Source organism: Sorex fumeus, unplaced genomic scaffold, assembly GCF_029834395.1.
Source record: "Sorex fumeus unplaced genomic scaffold, SorFum_2.1 ptg000155l, whole genome shotgun sequence".
In the NCBI taxonomy this organism is placed as follows: domain Eukaryota; kingdom Metazoa; phylum Chordata; class Mammalia; order Eulipotyphla; family Soricidae; genus Sorex; species Sorex fumeus.
This window is the reverse complement of record NW_026606212.1, coordinates 613913-640704: the sequence shown is the minus strand read 5'-3', so window position 1 is coordinate 640704 and position 26792 is coordinate 613913. Positions and strand designations below refer to the sequence as shown.

At 52.2% G+C, this 26792-nt stretch overlaps 1 protein-coding gene across 7 annotated transcripts in view; it reads right to left on the bottom strand.

Moving 5' to 3' along the window:
- Positions 1-26792, bottom strand: part of KDM2B (lysine demethylase 2B) — a 95366-nt gene continuing 68574 nt past the window's right edge. For 4 of the 7 annotated variants that reach the window (XM_056107160.1, XM_056107163.1, XM_056107164.1 and 1 more), the window contains 11 exons: positions 19824-20048; positions 11323-11466; positions 10636-10722; positions 10188-10457; positions 9884-9994; positions 9420-9458; positions 8621-9297; positions 8104-8267; positions 7854-8015; positions 7081-7299; positions 1-1080 (listed from right to left, as the gene is read on the bottom strand). In XM_056107160.1, the coding sequence (XP_055963135.1) occupies positions 899-1080; positions 7081-7299; positions 7854-8015; positions 8104-8267; positions 8621-9297; positions 9420-9458; positions 9884-9994; positions 10188-10457; positions 10636-10722; positions 11323-11466; positions 19824-20048 (2280 nt within the window). In that variant the 3' untranslated portion in view covers positions 1-898. The remainder of the gene's footprint in view (positions 1081-7080; positions 7300-7853; positions 8016-8103; positions 8268-8620; positions 9298-9419; positions 9459-9883; positions 9995-10187; positions 10458-10635; positions 10723-11322; positions 11467-19823; positions 20049-26792) is intronic. The other 3 variants (XM_056107159.1, XM_056107161.1, XM_056107162.1) reach the window with 2 other exon arrangements.

Here is a 26792-nt window from a genome sequence, read left to right as displayed (position 1 = left end):
TATTTTGGATCATTTATTCTACTTCTTGACTTGCTGTATAAATTAGACCTATGTGGCGTACAAGAGTTCATGCTGGGCCAAAATCCTCCTGAGTACAAAGGCTGAAGTCTGAATTTTAAAATTTCGAGAAAAAAGGTGAATTCTATACAGAGAAAACTTGGCAAAGGATCTTACTTTGACTCTAATTTACAAATATCCACAACATGCTTATGTAATTCAACGTACAAAACAGACTCTCACTTCCAGTTAAACATGCTTTTAACCAGAAGGTCTTAGTCTGCTCTGCCAGACCTGGGCACGTGTGTCAGTGAAGTACAGGTTAAGTTCTCTCCTATCTCAAGAAAATCAGGAAAGTTGGCAATCTCTAAACAATAAAAACACTGGTATGCATTCAAATCTTGCATAAATAACTTTCAAACAATTTATACAAAAATAGTTCTGCATAATGTAAGATGTAACAAAACCAAACAAACAGAAAATGTCAAAACAGCTGCAGATGTGGCATGTGGTCCACTTTATGGGGACACCAAAAACCCTGGAGTTGCAAGGAATGAGGTGTCCAAACCCTACCACCACACACTCCGTAAGCTCATGCTTCAACAGGAAAATTTCTCCAAAGTCCATCCTCCTCTCCAATGGGAATGTCTTCTCGGTAAAGGCTGCCTTAGAAATGGTCCAGAAAGCAGTGCAGTAACAATTCCCAAATGTCCAGCTCACTCAGCTCGGAAAGGTGGTGCAATGGCTTCCCTTGCAGACACTTACAAAGTGGAAATGTTCTATGGTCTGTCATTCCAAGTTCCAAATTGAAAATAAAAGCCCTCGTTTTTGTAAAGTGTTTTGTTCTCCTTGCCAGGACCCTCCCCTACCCCCAACCCGTATTTACATACTTGTCCTTGGACTAACTCAGTTTTTGTAGCAGTTTTTCTTCCACTTGTCCAAACTGAACACTCACAGACATTTCGGCTATGAACTGCTCACAGCCTTCCTTGGTAACTTGCTTGCAGTACCTCAAGTCAATATGACAGATATTTCCACAGCGTTTGAAGAAGGACAGGCACTGATCAGTAACCTTATTGCAGTCTGCAGGGAAGAGAAATCAATGTGAGGCAAAGGAGTGTGGAGCTCAAGCCTCCCGCATCCCCCTAGGATACAAGGGACTGTGCTCTCCAAGGAAGTCTGGCCCCTGGTGCCCTAAGGAGAACCACTTGTTAAAAGCTGATTATTGGGCCAGAGAGAAAAGGCACTTGCCCTTACAGGTTCAAATCTCTCGCAATGAATAAATACCTGAGCACTGCCGGGTATGAATCCCCCCCCAAAAAACACAAATAAACCTCAAATTATCAAAGTGAATATATGCTTGAGGGCCAGAGTGAGAGTACGGTGTGTATTAGTAGTGCTTACCCTGCAGGAGCCTGACTCAAGCAGTTTAGTCCTCGGCACCCCATATGGTCTCCAAGGCCCGCCAGGAGTGATTTCTGAGAGCAGAGCCAGGAGTAAGCCCTGAGCACTCCAGGTGTGGCTCCCAGACAAAAACGGAACAAAAAGCCTTGAAAAGCATCCAGAGTTTTTTGGATAGTGTGTGGATCTTCCCATAAATAGACCTCCTGTGTATCTGACAAAGATAGGATCATATAATCTTTGAGCGGCTCACGTTTCCCACCTAATATATCCTTGATGAGAATCTACCTGTGTGCATTACAGGCACCTGTCTGCTTTTCCTTAGATCAATTCGGAAGTAATCATCCATCGTCATGACGGGACTCACAGCCTCTCTCGGTCCATCTCTTGCACTCTTCCCTTGTATTTTTATCAACTTGTTGATTTTGTCATATTTTTGATTTCGGTTTTAGGCCACACCCAGCAGTGCTCAGGGCCGACTACTCCCAGATACTTGTGGGTTGTTCTGAGCTGTGCACGGGGATTACATTAATCTGGGACCTAATCTGAGGCACCTGGCTGCAAAGCATGTGCTCAGTCATATAATCTTTGAGCGGCTCACGTTTCCCACCTAATATATCCTTGATGAGAATCTACCTGTGTGCATTACAGGCACCTGTCTGCTTTTCCTTAGATCAATTCGGAAGTAATCATCCATCGTCATGACGGGACTCACAGCCTCTCTCGGATATCTTGTGATGTCAGGGCTTACTCCTTGTGTGGTACTCAAGGCAGGGTCCCCCCCACTAAGTTCCTTTAAGAACTTGGGGGAACCAGACATAGTGCTGGGGATCGAGCCTGGGTCAGCGGTGTGCAAGGCAAGCACCTTACCCACAATACTTTCTCTCCAGCCCCATGTGCTCAGTCTTTGAACCATCTCCCCGAGCCCTGTCAACTCTCTGAGGGGGGAAAGGTAACAGGGATCAACCCAGGGCCACTCAAGTCACGTCCTTTTCTTTTGGAATTGCAGCCGGAGTCAGCGATGTTGGTCAGTTAGCACCCTCTGAGGCTCTGAGGTCCCTCTTGAGCCAGATGAATTCTTTCACCTCGGTGGCTGTGATCTTGAGACCTTTGCTGTCATTACTCCTACCCGCATTTCATCCCTCCAGTAAATGAGTGGGAAGGAGGAGTCACGGTAGACTGTGACGGTGCCGTCACGTCACCAAGGTCCCTGGAGGTGAAGACGTGGCACACAAAATGCACAAGGTGCGCGCAGTCTCGAGTCCACATTTCAGACACTGCATCGCAGGCAGGACCACCAGCAGATAAAGTAGCAAGGATGTTGACAAAGATACTTGAGAACTGGTTTCCATCACCAATCTGCAGGAGCCACAGAAATGTCGACTGGCCTCCAGTAAGGGGCTGCTGCCAGCACCTGGGGGCCTGACACGAGAGTGCGACTGGGAAAGTCTCACTTTAAAGTCCAGGATTTACTTTCCACCACGAAAGTAAATCCTGGACTTTATATGAGGGAGTCAGATGTTTGCAAATATTTTTCACACAGATTTTAAAAGGCTGGGAAACAACTGTTTTTGGTTTTTTTTCTTCCTTTTTTTTTTTTGGTTGTTGTTTGGGGGAAACCACACCAGGCAATGCTCAGGGCTCAAATCTTGGGTCAGCTACTGCAAGACAAGCACCTTATCTATTGTACTAGCACTTCAATCCAACAACTACTGCTTCATAAGGTAACATTCCGGGGACCGGAGAAACAGTACAAGGGTTAAGGTGTTCACCCTGGTTCACTCTGCATGCAGCCAACCTCAGTTTGATCGCTGGCACTGCCTGTGTTCTCAGAGCACCATCGGGGTGACCCCTGAGCACCGCCAAGTGTGTGAGCATCCCCCATCCAAGGGACTGAACTGGGATGGCTCAAAGGACTGGAGTGCACACTGGCATATGGGGAACCTGATCTCCTAGCCATGGCATGATCCTCTCAGCAATCCCAACCCTGCCTCAGAGTTGGGGAGAGCATTTGATCTGCGGAGCCACACCACCACATTGCTCCCCAGCACTGCTGGGTGTAGCCCGAGTGGCCCCAAGCACTGCAGGCCGCAGCCCTGCCCAGAGCCCAGTACCAATGGGCCGAATATGCCAATAGGCCTGCACAGCTGGGCTGAGTATCACTGGGAGTGCCCCCTCCTTGAAAAAATAAAAAATAAAAATAGGCAAAGGAACTGAGTATGCTTCTCCAGAGACATACAATGGCAGTGAGTTAGCACCTGAAACTATGCTCAGCATCATCTTAACTCTTCCTGATCGGGATGGCCGGCACGCCAGGATGGGGTGTTGCTGCTACTATGGAAAACAATGTTTTTGAAAACAGTGACTATGAAACATCATTCCTCTCCTGTCACCAGCCATGTAAGACCAAGCCAGACCCTTAAGATTTCAACATCAAAAGAAATCTAACTCTGAGCTTGACTAAGGGGAAAGCAAAAAAGCAGAGTTATTTTTTAGAATGCCAATATCCTGTTACTGGAAGGAAAGGTTTATTCAAAGTGGAACGAAGACGGGGATAGAACAGAAACATCCAAACTTATCTGGCTTACTCCCCCTGATCAGCAGCCCTTGGAAATCGAGCTCCTTTTGTTAACAGCAGTTAAATATAGTTTAACAGCAGTGCATTTTGGCTTTTGTTTGTTTCTGGGTCATACCTGGTGATGCTCATGAACTATTTCGGTCTGCTCAGGAGAGAACCCTGGCCAGGAACCAAAGGCAGGGGTTTGGGGGGTGTCAGCCACTTGCAAGGCAAGTGCCTTATTCCTGTATTATCAGGACTGCATTTTACAAGAGGAACTCAAGCAAAGCCCCGTCTGCAGGCGGGCTGGACCGGGCTCAGAGACAGGAACAGACCTCGACATGGAACTGGGCGTGACGCGCCAAAGTATTTTCATGAGGTCCGACCTCACACAAAATGACAGCCTCTTGGACTCTAAAGAGGGGGAATCCTAAAAAGAGTCAAGATAGATGTGGGAAAGTTGAGAAAAAGAAAAAAAGAGAACATTAACCATGAAGGAAAATTTCCTAGAACTAAAGATCATACATTCCCAGATTGAATGGGCTCAAAAGAATGTGGTAATAAAAAAACAGTCAAGTTAGGGCAAGAGAGATAGCACAGCGGGGAGGGCTCTCGCCGCACAGTGGCCAACCTGGGTTTAATCCTCACATCCCATATGATCCCCAGAGAATACCAGAAATAATTCCTAGAGCAAACCTGGAGTACCTCCGGATGTAGACCGCCTCCCCAAAACAAAAAACTCAAGTCAAGGCTCATTATTAAAAATTACAGAAAACCAGAGACCAAGGAAATGGGCAGAGTGACTGAAGGAGGACTGAAGCGTCGCAGGTTCTAAAGCGGCCTCTGGAGACCGTGACTGGTGGGGCAGTGCCTCCCGCTGTCTCCCCACCCCACTGTGCTGTGCCAGGAAGCCCTTTTCAGACAGATGCAGTCGCGACGTTCTCTTCACTCAGAGTACTGAGAAGGATGGAATCAAGGAGAGACGGGCTCTCATACGCAGGCTAGAGACCAAGGAAATTCTTGGCAGGGGTGTGGCAATAGGAGAGCTGGCATCTGCTCGCGGGCTGGAGCCTGGAGGGGAGCTCAGAAGACCAGTCCAGGAGAGACGCCCTGGTCCTCCACACAGACACTGACCTGCTCGGACACTCAGCAAACACACACCAGGCGATTATTAATTCCAGGAAACAAAACAATCAGACTGGTGCTGCTAAACAAGCGATTCTGCTGGCTTTGTCAGGGTCAAGAACAGTGATGGATCCAGAGGAAGAGGGAGAGAGGGGGGGGGGAAGAGGGGGGAGTGGAGGCAAGAGCAGCATTCTCAAGTTCCCCGTAGCAAGTTCATCAGTCGGGAGTGTGGCTGAAGAAGAAAATCAAGAACCACGACATCAGCGTGCTGCTCAGGGGCGCCTGGAGGAAAGGTGGCTGGCCAGAGGCACAGGCTGCCAGGCTCCGAACGAAGCTGGACAGCCACGACTCCACTCTGTCAACAAACTGCTCCAGGTCATGGATCCCGAGACATGTCACCCTTGTGGCTAACTGCACTACTATGAGCTCAACTAAAAAAAATAAATCTGTGAACTTTGTTTTGTTTTTGCTCTTTGGATCACACCCGGCGACGCTCAGGGGTCACTCCTGTCTCTGCACTCAGAAATTACTCCTGGCGGTGCTCGGGGGACCATATGGGCATATGGGATACTCGGATCAAAACTGGGTTAGCCACATGCAAGGCAAACTCCCTACCCACTGTACTTTTAAAATCAGTCAACTTTTTTTTTTGCTTTTTGGGTCACACCCAGCGATGCTCAGGGGTTATGTAACTCCTGGCTCTGTACTCAGGAATCACTCCTGGAGGTGCTTGGGGGACCATATGGGATGCCGGGGATCGAACCCAGGTCGGCCACATGTAAGGCAAACGCCCTACCTGCCCTATCGCTCTGACCCTATAATCAGTCAACTTTTAAAGAGAATTTGCGGAGTGAATATATTTGTCTTTCTGGTTGTCATAATCTTTTCCTTTTGGTTTTGGGTTGTTCTTGTTTTGGCCACATCCAGTAGTACTCAGGAACTACCTGGATCTGCGCTCAGGGATCACTCCTGGTGGGCTCGGGGGGGATCATATAGGGTACGAGTATTTCTGTACTATTGCTCTGGCCCCATCTGTTTGTCATAACTCTGAACAAGAATCTGAACAGCTCTATATACGGGGATAAGGTGACTAGAATGGACTATGGAGACAGAAAAACAGGAGATTCAACACCAGCGAGCGCGGGGCTTGTCCTGGGATCTCGGCCTCTGTTCCTCTAGTACCTGCAACCCCACACAGCCTAACTTCCATCTGCCACATGATCCATGACCCATCAGCACTACCGCCCAGCGCACACGAGCAGAGGAGGTGTCTAAGGATACTGGGGCCCCCATGCTGCCCCATTCCCCTGGAGGGTGGCCTGGCAGACAAGAAGGGACTTTATCAAGTCCAGTAGCAAGAACTGGACTCTGAGAAGCAAACAACTAAATGATATGCAACTCCCAACGAATGAAACAGCAGACAAGCTTATGTCAAAAAAAAAAAAAAAAGAGCAAGCGGAATTTAAATAGGTGAGAGCATCCTGTCTTGGCAATTTCTGAATTTCTTTCTCATCCCCCAGAGGTCTTACCTACCCAATCCAACTACCTGTAACTAGCAGAACAAGACAGGTTAGCTGGCTGGGCGTGGGCAGTGCTGCTCCACGTGACAAAGCCGTAAGACCAAACACCGGAGAGGAGTCCCAGGCCATCTGCAGACACTCCACCAAAAAGGAGTTGGCTTCACGCCGCTGGGAAGACGCACAAGGGCAGAACCAATGGCTTGTTCCACTGGCTGCAGCCTGCTCGCAGGGCCTTGGCCTCAGTGCACCCCTCTCCCACTCGACAGCACTGCCTGAGAAGCAGCTCTACCTCCTCATCCTGGGCTCTCTGGTCCCAGTACTTTCCTGGTAGCAGATTATTAGAAGTCACTAACTTGTCTGTGTCCCCTTTGGATGAGGCCTGTCTTGTTCACGGGTATAGGCTAGCATCCAATAGTGTGACCCCAAATTTCAGAACACAAATTACCAACCCAACCCGGACCCCCCGGGGCCCCCACTGACCTGACAGGTTGATTTCAGTTAAGGAGTCTCGGGTGGTGGTGCCCACGGCAGTGAGCAGGTTAACGGACTGGTCGGTCACGTGGTTACAGTAGCTGAGCTGCAGCTTGGAGAGCAGGGGCATGTGGCGGATGATGAGCCGCAGGGAGGCGTCGGTGATGTCCAGGCCCGCCAGCCGCAGCTCCACGATGTTCCGGAGCTTGCTCCGATTGTCCATCTGACCTGAGGGGCAAGGGGGAGAGGTCACACGTCGCCGAAGGCAGCACTGGTCACTGGGATACGCACGCCACTGGCCAGAGGGGACCTGGGCTTTCTCTCAGCACTAGCCTCCCACCCCACACCCGAGTCCCGACATTTGGAAGTCAGGACACCACACATCAAATGGGACATGGCTGGATTCTTGAAATATCACGCAGTCTTAAGCCACTGAGCCCAGCTCCCCCCAGCAGTGATGGCCCCAGGGAGACACCGTGGGGTTCCCTCGAGGAAGCGGCTGGCAGGAACATGACCCAGCGTCAGTGGCCCCATTCGGTGAGCACCCCGAACAAACCGCTGCACAGGCCGAGGCCTAAAAGCAAGGAAGCACGGTGCAGGGAGATGTGGCTGAGGCTCACGGTGTCCGGAGGAAAGCCTGGGAGCCGCTGCCCTCTCACCCATGCCCACAACCCTGGAGAAGGGCAGCCACTGGGCCATTTCCAACCCCGCCCCCCGACGTGTGGATAACACAGGTCCAAGCACACAGCCAGGTCACACCTGCCACCTGTCCAGCCTCTCACCTGGCCGGTTATCAGTAGGAGGGGACAGCAGATCCCGCATCTGGGCGTCCTTCAGTCCTTCCACCCACTGGACATCCAGGGTGCGGAGCAGAGGACAACTGGCGCTACAGAGTGCGGAGACGGCCACCCACGAGCAACCTGACAGCACCAAATCTCGCAGCCCTGCAGGCAGAGGTGGGGGGCAGCGGTCAGGCGCCGGGCCTGAGACCCAGTCACAAGGGCGGGCTGGGCTCCCCGGCCCCGTGCTCACCGGGCAGCCGGTTGATGAGCCAGCTCAGCTGCTTCTTGGAGATATTGGTCCAGCTGAGGTCCAGGGCGACGGGCTGCCGACGGATGACGCCGCTCAGCAGCAGGGGCGTGATGGACTTGCAGTGGTTCAGGTCAATGCGCGTCCACAACCGCTTATCACAGCACCTGGGGGTCAGCCCACACGCAGGACGCTAGAGACCCCTGCACCCAATGTCCCGCGCCCCGCCTCTCAGTGCTCCTGCCTGGGGCCCAACGTGCCCTCGGGCCTCTGCACCCTGCATCGTGAGTCTGCAGCAGGGCCAACGGCCCAATCGGTACAGTTGAAGTCAGCGCTCCGAATCCCTGGTCCCTAGTCATCTGCCAGGGAGCCCCCTCAGGAAAGCAAACAGGTCTGCTTCTCCAGACATGAGCAGGCTGACAGCCCGCCACCACCGCCCAGCTCTGAGGACAATGAAGCCTCATGAGGGACTCCCTGGGGCCTGGGACCCATGCGTGCCACCCTCTCTGGCCTGGCTCACCAGCGGTTCCAGGTCCTGCAGACCCGCATGCAGACACACAGGTCTTGGTGGCTGAGGTAGCTGAAGACGGCCATCCACACCTCCCTGTGCATGACGTGCGCGGCCCCGTCGTCCAGGGGCAGCGAGTCAGGCGGGGGGCTGATGGGGGGCGGCCGGATCACGTGTCGCTCCATCTGGATGCACTTGGGCGGGGACATCGAGGGCGGGGGCCGGGAGATGAGCCGAGGGGGGCTGCGCAGGCCGGGCCCCAGCTGGTGCCGCAGCTCCCGCGGGGTGCCGTTGAGCCCCTTGCTGAAGCGGTGGGGGCGCTCGCAGAGGCCCAGCAGCTGCTTGGGCTCCTCGCTCTCGCTCTCGGGCTCCGACTTGATGGGCTGGTGGTTCTCGTTGGCCAGGCTGTTCTCCGTCTTCTGGATCTCCTGGTTCAGCTCCTTGCTCAGCTCCTTGCTCAGCTCCTTGTTGGGAAGCCTCCGTTTCCGGCGCATCTTCACTTTCTTCTTCTCCTCGGGGCCCTCGGCCCCCTCGGTGCTCGGCCCGGCCGTGGGGGAGCTGGAGCGGGAGTGGTCGCTCTCCCTGGTCTTTGGGGGGGCCTCCGGCAGATCGTCTTCGGGCTCCTGCTTGAAGCGCCGGATAGGCTTGGACAGGGCCATCCGGTCCTCCGTGTTCTTCCAGGATCGCCGCTGGGGAAGGAGGGAGAGGTGAGTGTCCAGGCACTCAGCTCTGTCCAGCCCCCAGGCCTCCCCATCGTCTGCCCGGACAGGCGGCCCCGGGACTGGGGTGCGGGGAGAGGGGAAGATGGTACCTTTTTCCTGAAAAGCTTATCCTCTTTGCCAGGCTTTAGCTGTCACGGGAGAAAAGAGGACGCAGAGCTCGTTGCCGGTCCAAGGGATCCGGTCTCTTCCACTACCCGCCACAGGGCTGCCCCCTGCCCCCGGGCCCCTGTCCCAGGTCCTCTGACAGACAGTGGGGCCCTGCCTGCTGGGCTGATGGCAGCAGCTGGGAGCATGGTCAAACTACCTCCAGGCTACTGGCCTCCCCCCCCCTGCAGAGACCCCCTGTCCCAAGGGTGCGGGAATGCTGGCACAGGCGGCCGTGAAGCCTGGGTGCCGCCTCGTGGCTGCTGCGGGAAGGGCGGGTGCAGGAGAAGGGTGCAGGATCCTCGGCGCGGGCGGCAGTTCACCCAGCCCCACCCAGCCCCGCCGACAGGCAGGGCTGAGGCCAGAAGCAGGGGGGCCGGTGGGGGGCGGGGCGGGGCGGAGGGAGCACCTGCTGCTGGAAGTAAGTGAGACTGGATCTCCACCAGGGGCTGAGGCTGCTGCCTAGAGGGGGCCTCGGCGAGAGGTGAGAGGAACCGGGGGACGTTTGAAGCGTCGAGGCCTAAAGGGGTGGGAAGAGGAGTGACTCGGCCGTGTGCCCCTCCTTGCTTTTGGGCCGGGCTCTCGGGGCTCAGGGGACCTGATCAGGGCAGCAAGAGGCCAAGATACCAGTTTTCCCCCAGCCCCTGCCACCCCCTGCACCCCCAGACTCAGGACCTGCCAGGCTGCCCCTCCCACCCCTTCCCAGTTCTTACTCGCTTGCGGCCACTGAGCTCTGGGGGCTTCTCGTATTTCCGCTTCCTCCTCAGGTGCACGTCGTCCGACTTCCGGCGGAGGATGCCATCGGGGGGCACCTTCTTGGGGTGCTCGTCTGACCGGCGCCGGGGCGCCTCCTCACACTCGCTCCTGCGCTTGGCAGGCTCCTGCCCTTCCTTGTTGTCCCGGTTCATCTTCTGCTCCTTGAGCAGGGAGCCCGGCAGGTTGGAGGCATACTTGAAGCCAGGGCCACGCTTTTGCTTGTAGGCCAAAAAGAGAGAAGGAAGAGACCGACTGTATATCCCTGGACCTACCTGCTGGTCGGTCTCCCGCCCTCCCTGCCCGGCGGCACCCCAACAGGCTCACGCCCACACCGGGGACAAGCCACGTCTGGCAAGGCCAAGGTCCGCCCCTCCCGCTGACCCGGGACGGGAGCCCAGCACTCACTTTCCCGGTCTTGCCGGCGTGGTTGCACTTCGGACACTCCCAGCAGTTGGGAAGCTCATCGTTGACCACGCCCTCAGACTCCTTAATCTACAAGGGACAGGGGCCAGAGGGCAGGGGTGGGGCGTGGGAGGCCAGCTGGACAGGAACGCCAACACCCCCTCCCAAATACCTCGGAGAGATCATCTTCGCCAAAAGAAAACAGGGCTGCTTAGAGAGGTGGGTTCGAATCCTGGGTTGCTCCTCCCAGCTCAATGACCCCAGGCAAATCATCTCATCTCCGGGCAAGGTCCCTGTCTCATCCCACCCAGGACAGACTCAGCGAGCTCGGGAAAGCTCCGCGCGCTGAGTCTGGCACCAGCGAACCAGGCGGCCTCCAAGAAACCCCGCAGCCTGTGAGCCAGGAGAGATGCAGGGGGAAAGAACCCTAGTCCTCCCTTCCGAATGGGGGGCAGAGGGCCCACCTCCACTCTGAAGGGAAAAAGAGACATGACATCCCAAAGAAGAATCACTGGGGCCAGCCCTGACATCTAAAACAGACACACGCAGGTCAGGCTTATCCTGCTGAGCGGGCACAGCACCAGCCCGGGAGGAGCCCCAAGGGGAAGGCCCTGCCCCCGCGGCAGAGCGCACAAGTACTGCTGGGGCGCGGGGGTGGGGCACGCAGCCAGGTCCCCGCAGGCCGCTCACCTTAAGGCATCCGGGGTGGATGATTTCATTGCAGATGGAGCACTCCATGAGCATGAGGTTGAACTTGCCTTCCTCCTCCTCCACCGTGTCCTCCTTCCCGGCCTCGCCGCACACGAGGCACACGGCGGTATGGGGCAGCACAGGCTACAGAGCCGGGAAAAGCAGCCCAGTGAGCAGGGCTAGGCCCCGGGACGGTCGGCGTGGCGCACAGGCTCTCGCTCCCAGTCCCGCCAGCCCGGAAGGCCGCAAGCAAGGAGAGGCCCAGTGAAGCCGCCTCCCCCAGGGAGGCAGACACCACCGTGAACCAAAGTCTGGCCGGTGACAGCACGGCGGAAGAAAAGTAACCACAGCGAGGACTGTCCTCAGGCGGAGGCTGCACACGTCTTACGGCCTGGCTGGCAGACTCCAGGCTCTCCAAAGACCCAACTAGCAAGCTGGGGAGACCCGACTCTTTTTCTAATACCACTGAGACATTATTTGCCTTTGCCCCTTTTGAATTTTGAATTTGAGCCATGCCCAGCTCAGGGGACCCTCTGGGGTACGAGGGAAGAGCCCTTCCCGCTGTACCCCTGCTGCAACCCCATGATTCGCCTTTTTCACTGTGTCGCGCTGGCAGTCAGGGGAGCTACTGGCACTCATTCGGGCTCTGGCAGGCCTGGCTGTCCCTGGCTCCCTAGAAAGTTTGCAGACTTCAAGCTACAGAGAACACAGAGTAAGGCACTGGCCAGGCATCTTCGGAAGCCAGTTCAGATCCCTGGAACCATACTTGGTCCCCCGAGCATTGCCAGGAGTGACTCCTCAGCACAGAGCCAGGAACAGACCCTGAACAGACTGGGTGTGGCAAAAAAAAAAAAAGACCTCTAGCTTCGTGTAAGCAAGTCTTCGATGAAGCAGTAGAAGTGATGAATTTTATTATGGGGGTGTCCCTAAAACCCACAGTGGCCCGAGTCCACATCCTTTAGCCATTCTGTATGGTGAATAGCACTTCAGTTGTCCGAGGCCCGCAGAAGTGATCAGTGCAAGGGATAGCGCTGAGTGACTGTGAGGGCTGCGTGCCCAGAGACAATCTCGCTCGGAAGGACAACTGATCAAATGCCACCGCCATTGCTATTTACAAGATTAATGAAGTTAACTTTCTGAATCTCCTATTCAGAAAAATAACTGGTGGCATGTATTGCAAATGATCAAATTAAAACACACATGAAAGTTAGAATTTAGGGAAACGAAACAACCACCACCACAAACTAGACATCTTCCCAAAACTGCGAGGCTCTTCTGACGAAGACTGCAAGCTATCTATTTCTTTTAGGCATTTGAGAAATCCATCTAACTCCAGAAACGGAAGCAGTTTTCCAAATGAAGGATGCACCATGCTACAGTATCGAGCAGAAGCAAACTCATTGATACAGTTTCAAGTTCCACCTGACACCGAACTTTTCTCTGGGGAGGTTGGGGGGTGGGAGTTTGTGCCACACTCGGCAATACTCAGGGGTTACTCCTGGCTCTAAGCTTAGGATCACGCCTAGTGGTGCTAGGGGGCCCATACGGGATGCTGGGGATGGAACCTAGGTCAGCCGTGTGCAAGGCAAGAGCCCCATCCATTGTACTATCTCTCCGACCCCCACATTACAAAAAATCTTTAAGAACTGAATGTCCTCAGATGGTCCCTCCAAATCCAGGCAACACAACAGCTTAAGCAGTGGAGAGATGGAGGTAATCCAAGCAACACAACAGCTTTTCTAAAGATTTGTAAGAATAAGGGGCTGGAAAGAAAGGCCGCTGGGCGGTTCCACAGCTCCCGGAGAATGCACCAGGTCCCAAAAAGAGCGGAGATCACCGGGAAGCCCCAGATGGGGTAGGTGCCGCATCCCGCCTCCTCCAGATGGAACCCCAGTGACTATGAGCCTCTACAAGCGTAGCTCGAGTATGTGGGAACCAGGACTTTTACTCCAAACCACGCGGCCGCATAAGCAGCCGCGCGACATCCCCCTATATACAAAGTGATTAATGGAAAGTAAATCATCCAACGTTTCTCCCTGAAAACCAGGCTTAACTCTTATACAGGCCACAACACCAAATGAGACAGAGAGAGAACAAAAGGGAATGTCCTGCCACAGAGGCGGGTGGGATGGGGGATTGGGGGGTGGGAGGGATACTGGGATCCGAGGAAATGGTCACTGGTGGAGGGATGGGCATTCAAAATTAATTAATTAATTTAAAAAAGAGAATAAGGGGCTGGAATGATAGCACAGCGAGTAGGGTGTTTGCCTTGCATGCGGCCCGACCCAGGATTCAATTCCCATCATCTCATATGGTCCCCCGAGCACGGCCAGGAGTATTTCCTGAGTGCATGAACCAGGAGAAACCCCTGTGCATCACTGGGTGTGACCCAAAAAGCAAAAAAAAAAAAAAAAAGTCGTCTTCCTATCAACTTTTTGTTTTGGAAAATATTTTCTTATAGATACGTCATTTTCAGGGGGGCAGAGGAACATTACAGCAGGTCTTGCACACAACTAACCCGGATTCGACCCCCAACACCCCATATGGGACCCCAAACCTGCCAGGAGTGAACCCTGAGGACTGAGGAAGTAGTAAGCCCTGAGTACTGCAGGGTATAGCCCAAACACTCACCCCTGCAAATGTCATTTTGTTAACATGTAGAAGGACTCTTGGTTTTGTTGTCTGGCACCAGTTATCAAACCAGGGCCTCCACATGCAAAATACATGATCTGACAAGAAGCTGAACCCCCAACTATGCTCAGGTCTTACTTGAGACTACACAAGGTGCGGGGATTGAACCTGGTCGGCTGCCTCCAAGGCCAAGTGTCCTTATCCACTGGGCTATCTATCTAGCCCTCATATTATTTTTAAATAAGTTTTTTTTTAAATTTCATTTCCAGTTTTAATTTTAGATATAGTAGGCTTAAAGAAGAAATAGCTCACATAAAGGTTTTTTGGATCTGTAAGATTTTAAGACCACACAGGGGCTCCAAGACCAGTTTGAGAACTATAAAGCTCAAGGGCACAGCAAGCAGACATACTTGTACACACACACACACACACACACACACACACACACACACACACACACTACCTCTCCTAGAATCTACACGAGTCTCTCCCAGAATCATCTACGTACAATTGCGCCTACCTCTCCCCGAATCTAACACACACACACGCACGTGTGCACCATTCCCAGCACCTGCAAAGACAGCTTTAACTGACTGTGTTAGAGAATCACCATGGCACTATGAATCTGTATGATATGGGCCACAAGTACGAGTTCAGAACATGGAACACTGAAGGCAGATGTCACCCCCCCACCCCCACATTAGACAGATCCTCCATAAACCTCGAAGCCCAGATACGAGACCAAGGGAACCAGCAAGCGCTAAGATCAGGGACGAGACAGGGATGCCCACTCTCTCCACTGCTGTTCAATATAGTACTGGAAGTACTTGCAATAGCGATTAGGCAGGAAAAAGATATTAAGGGCATTCAGGTAGGAAAGGAAGAAATCAAGCTCTCACTATTCGCAGATGATATGATACTCTACTTAGAGAACCCAATAACTTCCACCAAAAAACTCCTAGAAACAATAGACTCGTATAGTAAAGTTGCAGGTTATAAAATCAATACCCAAAAGTCCATGGCTTTCCTATACGCAAACAGTGAGAGAGAAGAAAGCAACATGAAAAAAACAATCCTGTTCACAATTGTGCCCCAGAAAATCAAGTACCTAGGAATCAGCTTAACTAAGGAAGTAAAGGACCTGTACAAAGAAAACTACAAAACGCTACTTCAGGAAATAAAAGAGGACATGAGGAAATGGAAAGATATCCCCTGCTCATGGGTCGGGAGACTTAACATTGTCAAAATGGCAATACTACCGAAAGCATTGTATAAATTCAATGCAATCCCTATAAGGATACCCATGACATTCTTCAAAGAAATGGAGCAAACACTCCTGAAATTTATATGGAACAATAAGCCCCCACGAATAGCTAAAGCAATTCTTGGGAAAAAGAAAATGGGAGGAATCAACCTCCCGAACTTCAAACTGTACTACAAAGCAGTAATAATTAAAACAGCATGGTACTGGAACAAAGGCAGAACTGCAGACCAATGGAACAGGGTTGAATACACTGACATCTCCCCTCAATCATATGCTCATCTAATCTTTGATAAAGGTGCAAGTAATGTGAAGTGGAGTAAGGAAAGCCTCTTTAATAAATTGTGTTGGCATCACTGGACGGCTACATGCAAAAAAATAGACTCAGAACTCTGCCTAACACCATGTACAAAAGTAAGATCAAAATGGATTAAAGACCTCAACATCAGACCAGAAACCATAAGGTACATTGAAGATAAAGTTGGCAAAACCCTCCATGACATTGAAGCTAATGGTGTCTTCAAAGATGCCACGCCACTGGCCGAGCAAGTGAAAACAGAGATAGATAAATGGGACTATCTTAAACTAAGAAGCTTCTGCACCTCCAAAGAAACAGTGACCAAAATACAAAGACAGTCTACAGAATGGGAAAGGATATTCACCGAATACACATCTGACAAGGGGTTGATATCCAGGATATACAAAATACTGGTTAAACTCCACAAGAAGAAAACATCCAACCCCATCCAAAAATGGGGCAATGAAATGAACAGAAACTTTCTCAAAGAAGAAATCCGAATGGCAAAAAAGCACATGAGAAAATGCTCTACATCATTAATCATCAGGGAGATGCAGATCAAAACCACAATGAGATACCATCTCACACCTCAGAGACTGGCCCACATTCAAAAGAACAAAAGCAACTGATGCTGGCGTGGATGTGGCGAGAAAGGGACACTCCTTCACTGTTGGTGGGAATGTCCACTGGTTCAGCCCTTCTGGACAACAGTATGGACGATTCTCAAAAAATTAGAAATTGAGCTCCCATTTGACCCAGCAATACCACTCCTGGGAATATATCCCAGAGAGGCAAAAATGTATAGTCGAAGTGACATCTGCACTTGTTTGTTCATTGCAGCACTCTTTACAATAGCCAGAAACTGGAAGAAACCTGAATGCCCAAGAACAGATGACTGGTTAAAGAAACTTTGGTACATCTACACAATGGAGTACTATGTAGCTGTTAGAAAAGATGAAGTCATGAAATTTACATACAAGTGGTACAATATGGAAAGTATCATGCTAAGCGAAATGAGTCAGAAAGAGAGGGATAGACATAGAAAGATTGCATTCATCTGGGGGATATAAAGTAACAAAATATGAGATTAATACCCAAGAATAGCTGAGATCAGCACCAGGAGGATTACTCCATAACTTAGAGGCCAGCCGGGTATCCTAGAGAAAAGGGCAGTTCAGATAGAGAAGGGAGCACCAAATAAAGGATGTTTGGAGGATCCTCCCAGGAGGGGAGATGCATGTCGAAAGTAGACTATGGACTGAACATTTTTGCCACTCAATGCCTCTTTTGCAGACCACAAGACCCAAAAGGAGAGAGAGAACACAGGGGATTGCCCTGCCACAGAGGCAGGGGGGGATGGGGGGATGGGGGTGGGTGGATATTATCCATGGTGGTGGAAAATGGGCACTGGTGGAGGGATGGGTATCTGATCATTGTATAATTGAAACCAAAGCACAAAAAATTGTAAATCTACAACTTTAATAAATAAATAAAATAAAATAAAGGGAAAAAAAAAAAGAGTTGGCAACATGGAGCAGGCACCTGTGGGCAGGCGAGCCACGAGAGGCGGTGAGTGCCACGGGCATCTGAGGGGCAGAGGCAGTTAGGGGCAGGGCAAGGAGGGAGACAGGCCTGGTCTGAGCCAGAGGGGCAGAAGCAGAGTCAGGAGCAGGAGTCCGGGCCTGGGCTGGCCGCACTGCCTAGTGGGCAGGGATGGAGGGGTCTTGCAGAGAGAACAAAGGCAAGGGGAGGGGGCCCTGGGAGGAGGCGGCTAAGGGTCTGGAGCAGGAACTGAGGGGGACCTGTTGGGCCAGAAGCTGGGAAGGAAAACATGGCAGCAAGTGCAGCCACGGTGGGGCTGAAACCAGGACACACAGCGGGGAAGGCCGCCTTCGACCACACTCCCCCAGCTAGGCACTGCTTGATAAGCAGAGCCAAAAGGCACGACAGAGACACCGACAGCTGAGGAGAGCAAGTCCCCATGGCCCTCTCCGAAATGCTGACAAAACGCAGAGTCACGTGGCCTCCTGCGACAAAGCACACTGAAGGATCCGAGAGGGGCGCTCACACGACCTGCAGAACAGAGATCAACTAGAAACACCAGCAGAAACACGTGAAAGAAAAGGAAGCTAAGAAAACGATTCACAGAGGAACAAGGGCAACATGCAGAAAGCGAAAAACTCAACAAACCAGTTGTCTGAGAAGGGCTTTATTTCCAGAACACAGGAAGAACTGCTACACCTTCACAGTAACAGACCACGCTCCTCAGAAATGGGGCAAGGAACTGAGCAGACACCTCCGAAGAAGCCAACTCTAGGGCAAGAGGCCGCGCGTCACTGAGCAGCACACAGCACCCATGCCGAGTCCGATGGTCGCGCTCAGAAAGAAAACCCAGAAACAAGCAAATGCAGGCAGGGGAAGGCTGAAGGCCTGGGACCAAGGTGTGGAGAGGAGTCAAGGGATCCAAGTACATCGGTGGTGGTACAGCTAAACATCCACAGCACAGCCAACAACACTGAAAAGAGATCCGAACTCAACAACCAAACTTACAAGTGGGCCTGTCAAGGCAGTGGGCTGAGATGGGATGGGAGGGAACCCGGGAACCCTGGTGGAGGGAGAAGGATAATGGGGTGAGAATGGTGCTGGAACATGGTATGTCTAAAACCCAACTCTGAATACTTTGTAAATCATGGTGCCTAAATAATTTTTTTTTGTTGTTGTTTTTTGGGTCATACCCAGCATCGCACAGGGGTTACTCCTGGCTCATGCACTCAGGAATTACTCCTGGAGGTGCTTGGGGGACCATATGGGATGCTGGGAATTGAACCCAGGTCGGCCACGTACAAGGCAAACGCCCTACCCGCTGTGCTATGGCTCCAGCCCCTGAATAAAATTTTTAAAATTTTTTTTAAAAACCCTCAGAACTGGGAGCGAGTCCACCCAACACATTCAGGTTATTTATCCAAGAGAACCCCCAATAGATTCTTGAAGAGTTTCACATGCCTGCACTCAGAAATTACTCCTGGTGGTGCCTGGGGGACCATATGAGATGCCAGGGATCGAACCGAGGTTGGCTGCATGCAAGGCAAATGCCCTATCCACTGGGCTATCACTCTGGGCCCTCATCCCTATGCCTTTGTTCACTACATCATTCACTATAATCAGAGGTGGCAGCTAAGTTGCCATCTCCTATGTGGAATATTATGCGGCCTTCACAAAGGAAGAGGTCGTTCCTCAGCATGGAAAAGCCTGGACAGAGCATAGCATGCTTAAGTGTAACCAGCCAGCCCCCAAAGGAGAACCTGTGGGATTCCCAGGGGAAGAATCCAAAGCTGGTGCACAGTTAAAAAGAGGGAGTAGGGGCCAGAGAGACAGTATGGTAGGGAAGGTGTTTGCCTTGCACATGACTGATCCGGGTTCGATTCCCGGCATCCCTTATGTTCCCAGAGCATCACCAAGAGTACTTCCTGAGTGCAGAGCCAGGAGTAAACCCTGAGTACCGCCAGGTGTGACTCAAAAAGACCAAAAAAAACGGCGGGGAAGGGAGTGGAAAGGTGTGTATGTGTTGTGTGTGTGCTTTGGGGGTGGGGGCAAAAACCAAAAATTGGTTTGTACAACACCGACCAGATATAAAAGTAACACATACAACGGATGCCTAAGAGCAGCTAAGATGGCAATCTTCAGGCCACGTGCTTCACTTCCACCAAAAAGAAGATGCTGTGGCAGAGACCAGTTAAGACGCTCCTGGGCACAGAGGGGCTGGCGGCCAGGGATGAGGTTCACCTGGGGCCAGGAGTAGAAGGACCCGGGGATTCAGGGGCCATAGGAGGTGCAGAGGCAGGTGAAGCTGGAGCGAGGCCATGGCAGTGCTGCGCACCTCTGGGCACCATCCATCGGCCATCTTCATCCGGGGCCGCCCCTCTGTGGGCACTGACCTTCCCACACACCCAGCCTTAGGTGGACGGCAGGAAGGAAGGGTGGGCTCAGAACTGTCCTGAACTGGGCCATAAATGCTGCCGACGGGGGTCACAGACAGGACAGGATGCTCTGACCTCTTTAAAGGCAGAGACTTCAAAGCGCCCGGCGAGCTGCGGGAAGGGCCCCGACTAGGAAGAAAGAGGAGCCTGAGCACACGTGGCAGGGCTGAGCAGCGGCCTGCCCGCCTGGGGTGTGGAAACAGCCCCAGGCCCAGCTCCCTGCTTCCCCCAAGGGGCAACTTCAGACCTTCCGTGGCCAGAATATCCTCCACCAGCCGAGGCGCAGGCCCCGGGACCCGAGGGCGCCAGCCCCCAAAGCCACTGTGACACTAACCGCAATGCACTGCCGCATGATGCAGCTCTGCTTCATGCGCCCGGGGCCCCCAAACTTCTTCATGTCCTTGCAGAAGTGGCACTCTCCGCACTCCGTCCGCAGGCAGGCCTCGCACTTGCGGCATCGCGTCCGGCGCCGGCGAGCTCCCGCCGTCGTCCGGTTGGCGGCCAACTTCACGGCGGAGGCCGGGCCCAGCTTCCCCTTGGGCCGACCCACCGCTCGGTTCTGCAAGAGAACAGACAGGGCTGGTGAGATCTGGACTGCCGAGAAGGCCAGACTCCCCGAGGGAGGGAGGTCCTAGCAGAAGCTCCTGCCCTCGTCCCGTGGGGCCCTGTATGTAACTGGGAGCCAGTGATGGTGTCCCTGTGAAGAGGGCGGTGCGGACAAATGCAGAGGGACACAGGGAAGGACAGTCTTTTTTTCTTTTCTCTCTTTGGGTCAAACCCTGCGAGGCTCAGGGGTGATTCCTGGCTCTGCACTCGAATTACTCCTGGCGGTGCCTGGGGGACCATATGGGATGGTGAGGATCCAATTGTGCTCAACCACGTGCAAGGCAAACACCCTTCCTGCTGTACTATGGCTCAGGGAAGGACCATCGTGAAGAGGAATGAATGCGAGGATGCGGTAGACACCAAAGCTGGTGATGGTGGGGATCTGTGGCCCCGCACACACCAGGGGTCCGTACATGGTGCCTCTAGCACTTCAAAAAATCCTGTTTCTGGCTGGGTTGTTTAGGGCCACACCCAGTGGTGCTCAGGGGACCATGCAGTACCATGATCAAACCTGGGGCTCCCGTATGCAAAACCGACACCAGTCTGTCCCTTGCCTGTAAGTTCCTGTTGCTTTAAACCACCTAGTTTCTGGGAGCTTGCCCATAACCACCCCCACCCCAGTTCCGGGGCTTCTGCCCCAGCAAAGGGCACAGGTTTAGATAGAAGGCCCCTTGGCCACCCGCCTGGATAAGGCTGACTGCTCCTGGGGATGCAGTTCACACCCGGGCACTTCAGGGTGCCAACTACTCCTGTGTGGGGCCTTCCCTGACTGTGGGCACAGGAAGGCCATGTGATCCCAGCGTTCCTCGGTCAGACAGCTCCCCACACAGGAAGGAAGCAAATCTTAGGACGATGTGACAGTAGCCGGGAAGAACTTCCACTTCTCCCCCATGTTTCAGAGGAAAGCATAGCCAAAAGCAGAACAGGGCATGGCACAATAACCAAAAACGCCAGTCCGGCCTGAGACCTGCACATCCTGGCCAGCAGCTGCTGGAGGATACTGTCACTGAGGTCTCCTCTCCCCACCTCAGAGCACAATGTGAAAACAGGCGGGAAGGGTGTCATCCCACACCCAAGGAGCGCGACACTGCTGCGGAGCGGCTCCTGCCTCTGAGCAGGGGTACCGATCACCCCGAACTATGGGATCTAAGTGCATCTAGTGCTACTGGCCTCAGCCCACGCAGTCACCCTGGGTGACCCACCCACATCACACTTGGCTTCTGAGCAAATTCCCACCTTCCTGCTAACTCTTACACCCAGAAGGGCGTCCCTGCATCCCCATGCAGGACCTCCTTCTGCAGACACCCCCAAATTCCCTCATCCCCCTGCACCATCACAGCTGGGCCCTCAGTTCTCCACAGTGCAACAGTCCTGTGGATTGCTGATTCCCGCTGAGTTCCCCCACCCCCCACATGAAGAACTGCAGCCAGGGCCGGAGTGATGGGACAGTGGGCAGGGTGTCTGCCTTGCATGCCTGAACACCTGTTTTGGTTCCGGGACCGCATATGGTCTCCGGAGCACTACCAGGAGAGATCCTTGAGCCCACACATCAACACACAGACTGCTGTATTCCAACATTGTTTCCTCTATCAGCAATTTGGAAGCACAGTTCCGAAAAGGAATGTTCTAAGGAACACTAAGGGACTGTTTCATTCAGTCCAAAAATGTTTAGTGCTCCCAATGCATATTCCAACCTCTGAGTATCTGTGGGCTAAAGCAGCTTCTTCATTCCTCATCTCTCCAACACTGGACAATTACTTGGACTAGGGGGTTGGAGCATGTACAGCAGTCAGGGCTCTTGCCTTGTATGTGGTCAACGCAGAATCTATTCCCAGCACCTTATATTCTCACCAGGAGTGATCCCTGAGCATAGGATCAGTAATAAGCCTTAAGTCATCTCTGGTGTGTCCCCGCCAAAAATAAAAAATAAAAAAAAATACTTGGACTAGTCCAAATTAATGGAAAAACATTCTGTGTTCATAGATTAAAAGACATTTATTATGGGTGAGGAAGACAGCAAAGGGCTCAAGCACTTGCTTTGTGTGCAGGAATTCTGGGTCCGATCCCTGGCACAGCAGGGGGCCCCCAAGCAATGTAACACATGATCCCCTTCAACCTGAAAACAAACAGTATCATTACGAGAGCAACCCTAAAGCGATTTCTAGATTCCATGAATCTTATATATTAAAATTGTAGATTGTGCAGATACTAACCTGATCCTACAATGATGGAAATGCAAAAAATAACCAAAGTGGTTTGTGGGGTTTTTGGCTTTTTTTTTTTTTTTTGAGATGGTGATGGTTAACCCAGCTCTCAAATGTTACCGCTGAGCCCATCCCCAGGCAAAACACTCCTGAAAATAAAGAACAGAATTGGAACGCTCTCATTTCCCATTTCAAAACCTTCTGTAGAGGCTAGGGCAAAAGCCCAGCACGTGTCCGATTCGGGTTCGATCCCCAGCACCCCATATGGTTCCCTGAGCCCACCACGAGTGTCCCTGAGAAGAGAACCAAGAGTACGCCGTGAGCAACGTCGAGTATGGTTCCCCTCTCCCTCCAGAATAATCTACTGCAAAGCCACAGCAAACAGTGCCGTGCCAGTAGACAAGACAGACAAACAGACAAGCCAGTGGAGCAGAATTTAGAGTCCAGAACCAAATGCGTTCACATTTACGACGAACTGATCTTTGACACAGATGTTAAAAAGACAATTCACCAACGACCAATTTTTCCAACACAGCACATTAATTCCTGTGTGATCTCTCCAATGTGCTTCTCCTTTCCCACAAAATGGGCAAAGGAGAGTGGAGAGGTAACTCAATGGAAAGTGTTCGCTGGCACACGAGATCAGAGTCTGAGGCCAGCACTGCCCAGCTCCAAAAAAACCCACAGGTGGGGCCAGAGCTACAGCAGAGGAAATAGGAAATAGGACATTTGACTAATGTCCCCAGAATCCCAAACGGTCCCCAGAGCACCTGCAGGAACAATTCCTGAGTACACAGCCAGGAGTAACCCCGAGCACTGCCAGGTGTGGCCCAAAAACAACAATAAAAAGAACTACAGGGGCCAAGGAAATATTACAGAGGGCAGGCACTTCCTTGCACACAACAGACCTGGGTTCAATCTCCAGCAGCCATTATGTTCCCCCAAGCACTGCCAGGAGGAAGCCCCCAGCACTGTCATGTGTGACCCCAAAACCAAAACAAAGCAGAAAAAAATGTTTAACTACAATGAGCCAAGGGTTAGTAAATATCCCCCCCAGAAAAGGTATGAAAATGACGTAGGCTATGAACACAAGAAATGATGCGCCACAGGGCCAGCCAGCGGGATGTTACTGCTTAAGTAGCTCATTTAATCTGTCCCAGAGACTCATTCGCTCACACCTCCTCCCACCCACTCACCCAAGTGTTTTCTGGCTGTGAATTTTGCCAGGTTCAGGGTTAGGTGTTTGGACTACGGCAATGAGTAAACCGAGTCCCCTAACCTCACAGGCGCTCGCTGTGTGGGGAGAGAAAGCCACAGAACCACACAACACAATGCATCCCACTGTGGTGGTGACCATGCTGAAAGTATGAACGTTAACATAACCCTTCAGCTTAATCCCTGCACCAGTAACCTACGATGCAGGGTCTTACCTCCTTTTAAAATGTGTAAAGGGAGGCAGATAAAAAAGGGAAACCAGGAAGCCAGACAGGAGACCTAAAGCTTGGACCAGAGGAAGGTCCAGGTCGCACTGGAAAGGAGGACGAGAAAGTGGGCTGGAAACCAAGGTGAGTAAGTCTGACGGGAGAAGAGAAGCCTGGGGCCACAGGAAGGGGTGTGGGAGGGACAGAGATGGGAAGTGCACAGCACACTCAACAACCGACACAGGCCCGGAGGGCCACTGGGAGCCTGTCCCTGCTGGGTCACTGGCGTGGCCCCTGCCCAACTAACAATACGAAGTCCATGCACAGAGCAGCACGAGTTTACTCTAGCGGGAGAAAGCTTCTACCTCTGGACAGCGAGGAAGATGAAAGGCAGGGACACGAGGGGTTGAGGTCGCAGCAGCTGGGACAGAGGCGCTAAGGCGATGGAAGGACGCCAGGAGGAGCTGAGCAGAAACCCAATCCCACTCCGAGAGGAACAAGCGAGTAGCCACATGCTGGCTTCCAGCTTGAACAGAGTAAGAGGCTTTGGGGAGGAGAAAGCTAATTCTGCTGTGGACCCCTCCTGATCCCAGGGCTGGGACCTGAGCCGAGAGACAGAAATGGAAAACCAATAGTGCAGTGTTCAACCCTAGTCGAACAAGTCCAGGAGGCCGAACAGAAGTTTGGGAGAGGGAGGAGAAGATCCTGGAGACTTTCCAGTTTCCAGGCTGAAAATCTGCATTGGGGGCCAGGTGAGAAAGTACATCCTGCCAAGGGCCGGCCAGGTAGGTGGGAGGGACAGCGCGGGGGCCGGGGAAGAGCATCCAGAACAGTGATCTGGGGCCAGAGCTATAGTACAGCAGGTGGGTGTGCACATTGCATGGGGCCAGCCCCCATATGCAACCTCGAGCCCATCGGGAGTAATTCCGGAGTGCTGAGCCAGGAGTCACCCCTAAGCATCGCCAGGTGTGGCCCCAAAACCAAGAACAGTGATCAAGTTGGAGAAAAAAGTACACTGGGCAAGGCCTTGCATGCAGCTGACCCAGGTTTGACCCTGATCCCCAGAATCCTATGTGGTCCCTGGAGCATCACTAGGAATGATTCCTGAACACAGGCCCAGGAGTAACCTCAGAGCACTGCCAGGTGTGGCCCAAAAACAAAACAAAATACAGTCGCCTCCTATTTCACCAATCAGGAGAAGCCAGAAGCTAAGGAAGCACTAGAACATGGCTGGCTGTCTGCTGAGTGACACTGAGTCCCACATGGGCCCTTCCCCAAAGAGTCCAGTCTGTCACATACATTCTATGCCTGACAGATTTACTGCCTGTCCCCAAATCTTCAGTAATGGATATCCCAGGAAATGCTGGATGTGAATAGCATCGAAGGTCCTGTAACATACACCTGTAGACTCCGGGGAGTTTTGTTTTGTTCACATACTGAGGGTAGGAAGAGAAAAAAAACACCCAAGAGCTACCAGAAACCCAGGGGATGAGCGGACTCTGGAGAATCTGAGGAAAGTGAAGAACCTTTAACCCCAGAACAATGTACACAGGAACAAAGTCCCCAAACTTCCAAGTACAGCGTCAGGAAGGCTCAGGAATCCTATCTTAAAAGTTCACTATTGCGGGGGCTGGAGAGATAGCACAGCGGATAGGGCGTTTGCCTTGCATGCGGCCAACCCGGGTTCGATTCCCAGCATCCCATATGGTCCCCTGAGCACTGCCAGGAGTGCAGAGCCAGGAGTAACCGCTATGCATTGCCAGGTGTGACCCAAAAAGAAAAAAAAAAAGAAAAAAAAATTCACTATTGCGCATATATGCTGCCCAAGCCCATGTGCTGCTTGTGCCCATGTGGCCGAGCACATGTGGTGCCTGAGCACTTGTGCTGCCCGCATCTCCCCTCTTGAGACGTGGACTTTCATGCTTTATGCTGGGGTGTGTGTAGGGGCTGGGCTCTCTCCACCCTTGGAGAAGCCCACGTTCTCTCTTGAGCGTGCATTATTCTGTCTCTCTTACTCTCCACTCTCTCCCACTTTCTCTTCCTCCTTCCCTTCAAAAACCCTCCAAATAAAATGTTTTACTTCAAAAAAAAAAGTTCCCTATTTAAGGGGCTGGAGAAACATTACAGCAGGAAGTGTGCTTGCCTTGCATACAATCAATCCAGGTTCCATCCCCAGCATCCCATAAGGCCCACCAAGCACTGCCAGGAGTAATTCCTGAGTGCAGAGCCAGGAGTAACCCCTGAGCATCACTGGGTGTTTCTCTTCCCCCGTAAACCTCACTATTTAAGAGACTATGGTTTGGGGTGCAGAGTTATAGTACAGTGGCTTAGACCACGGTGTTGAGTGCATGGTCATGAGTTAGAATCCCTGGAGTATCACATGCTCCAAGCACGGCCCAGGCAACTCTGCTATTTGAGCCTGGCAGCTCTGCCGCCTGTGATCCCCCACACCACAAGCAATTTTCAGCTGCACTACAGTAAAGCGTTTGCACACCACAGAAAGGGTAAGACCCTTTTCTCAGTAGCCTCAGCACAAGTGCCAAAACTGAAAGGCATGCAAAACCTTGGTAAGCACTAGCTGTGCGTGCAAGCTCTGAAGCCTGATATGCAACCCCCAGTCACTTGCAACAAAGAGGGCGATTAAAAATAAGAAAGCGGGCAGAAGTAGTACAGCAAGTAAGGTACTTGCCTTACACGTGGAAAACCTGGGTTCAATGCCCAGCACCCACTATGGTCCCTGAGTCCTGCCAGGAGTGATCCCTCAGTACAGAGCCAGGAGTAAGCTCTGCTCAAATCACCAATAGGGGCCCAAGAGCCAAAAAATAAATATAACAAAAAAAAAAACCTTAATTTTTAAAGAAATTGTAAAGGTAAACACAATAGCTGTAGTGACATAAACTGAAAGACTTTCTCCTAACTTCTTAATTATAATTATTTTTTCTTTTTGGGTCACACCTGGCAATGCACAGGGTTATTCCTAGCTCATGTGCTCAGAAATTATTCCTGGCAGTGCTTGGGGAACCATATATATGGGATGCTGGGAATCGAACCCGTTTGGGCCACGTGCAAGGC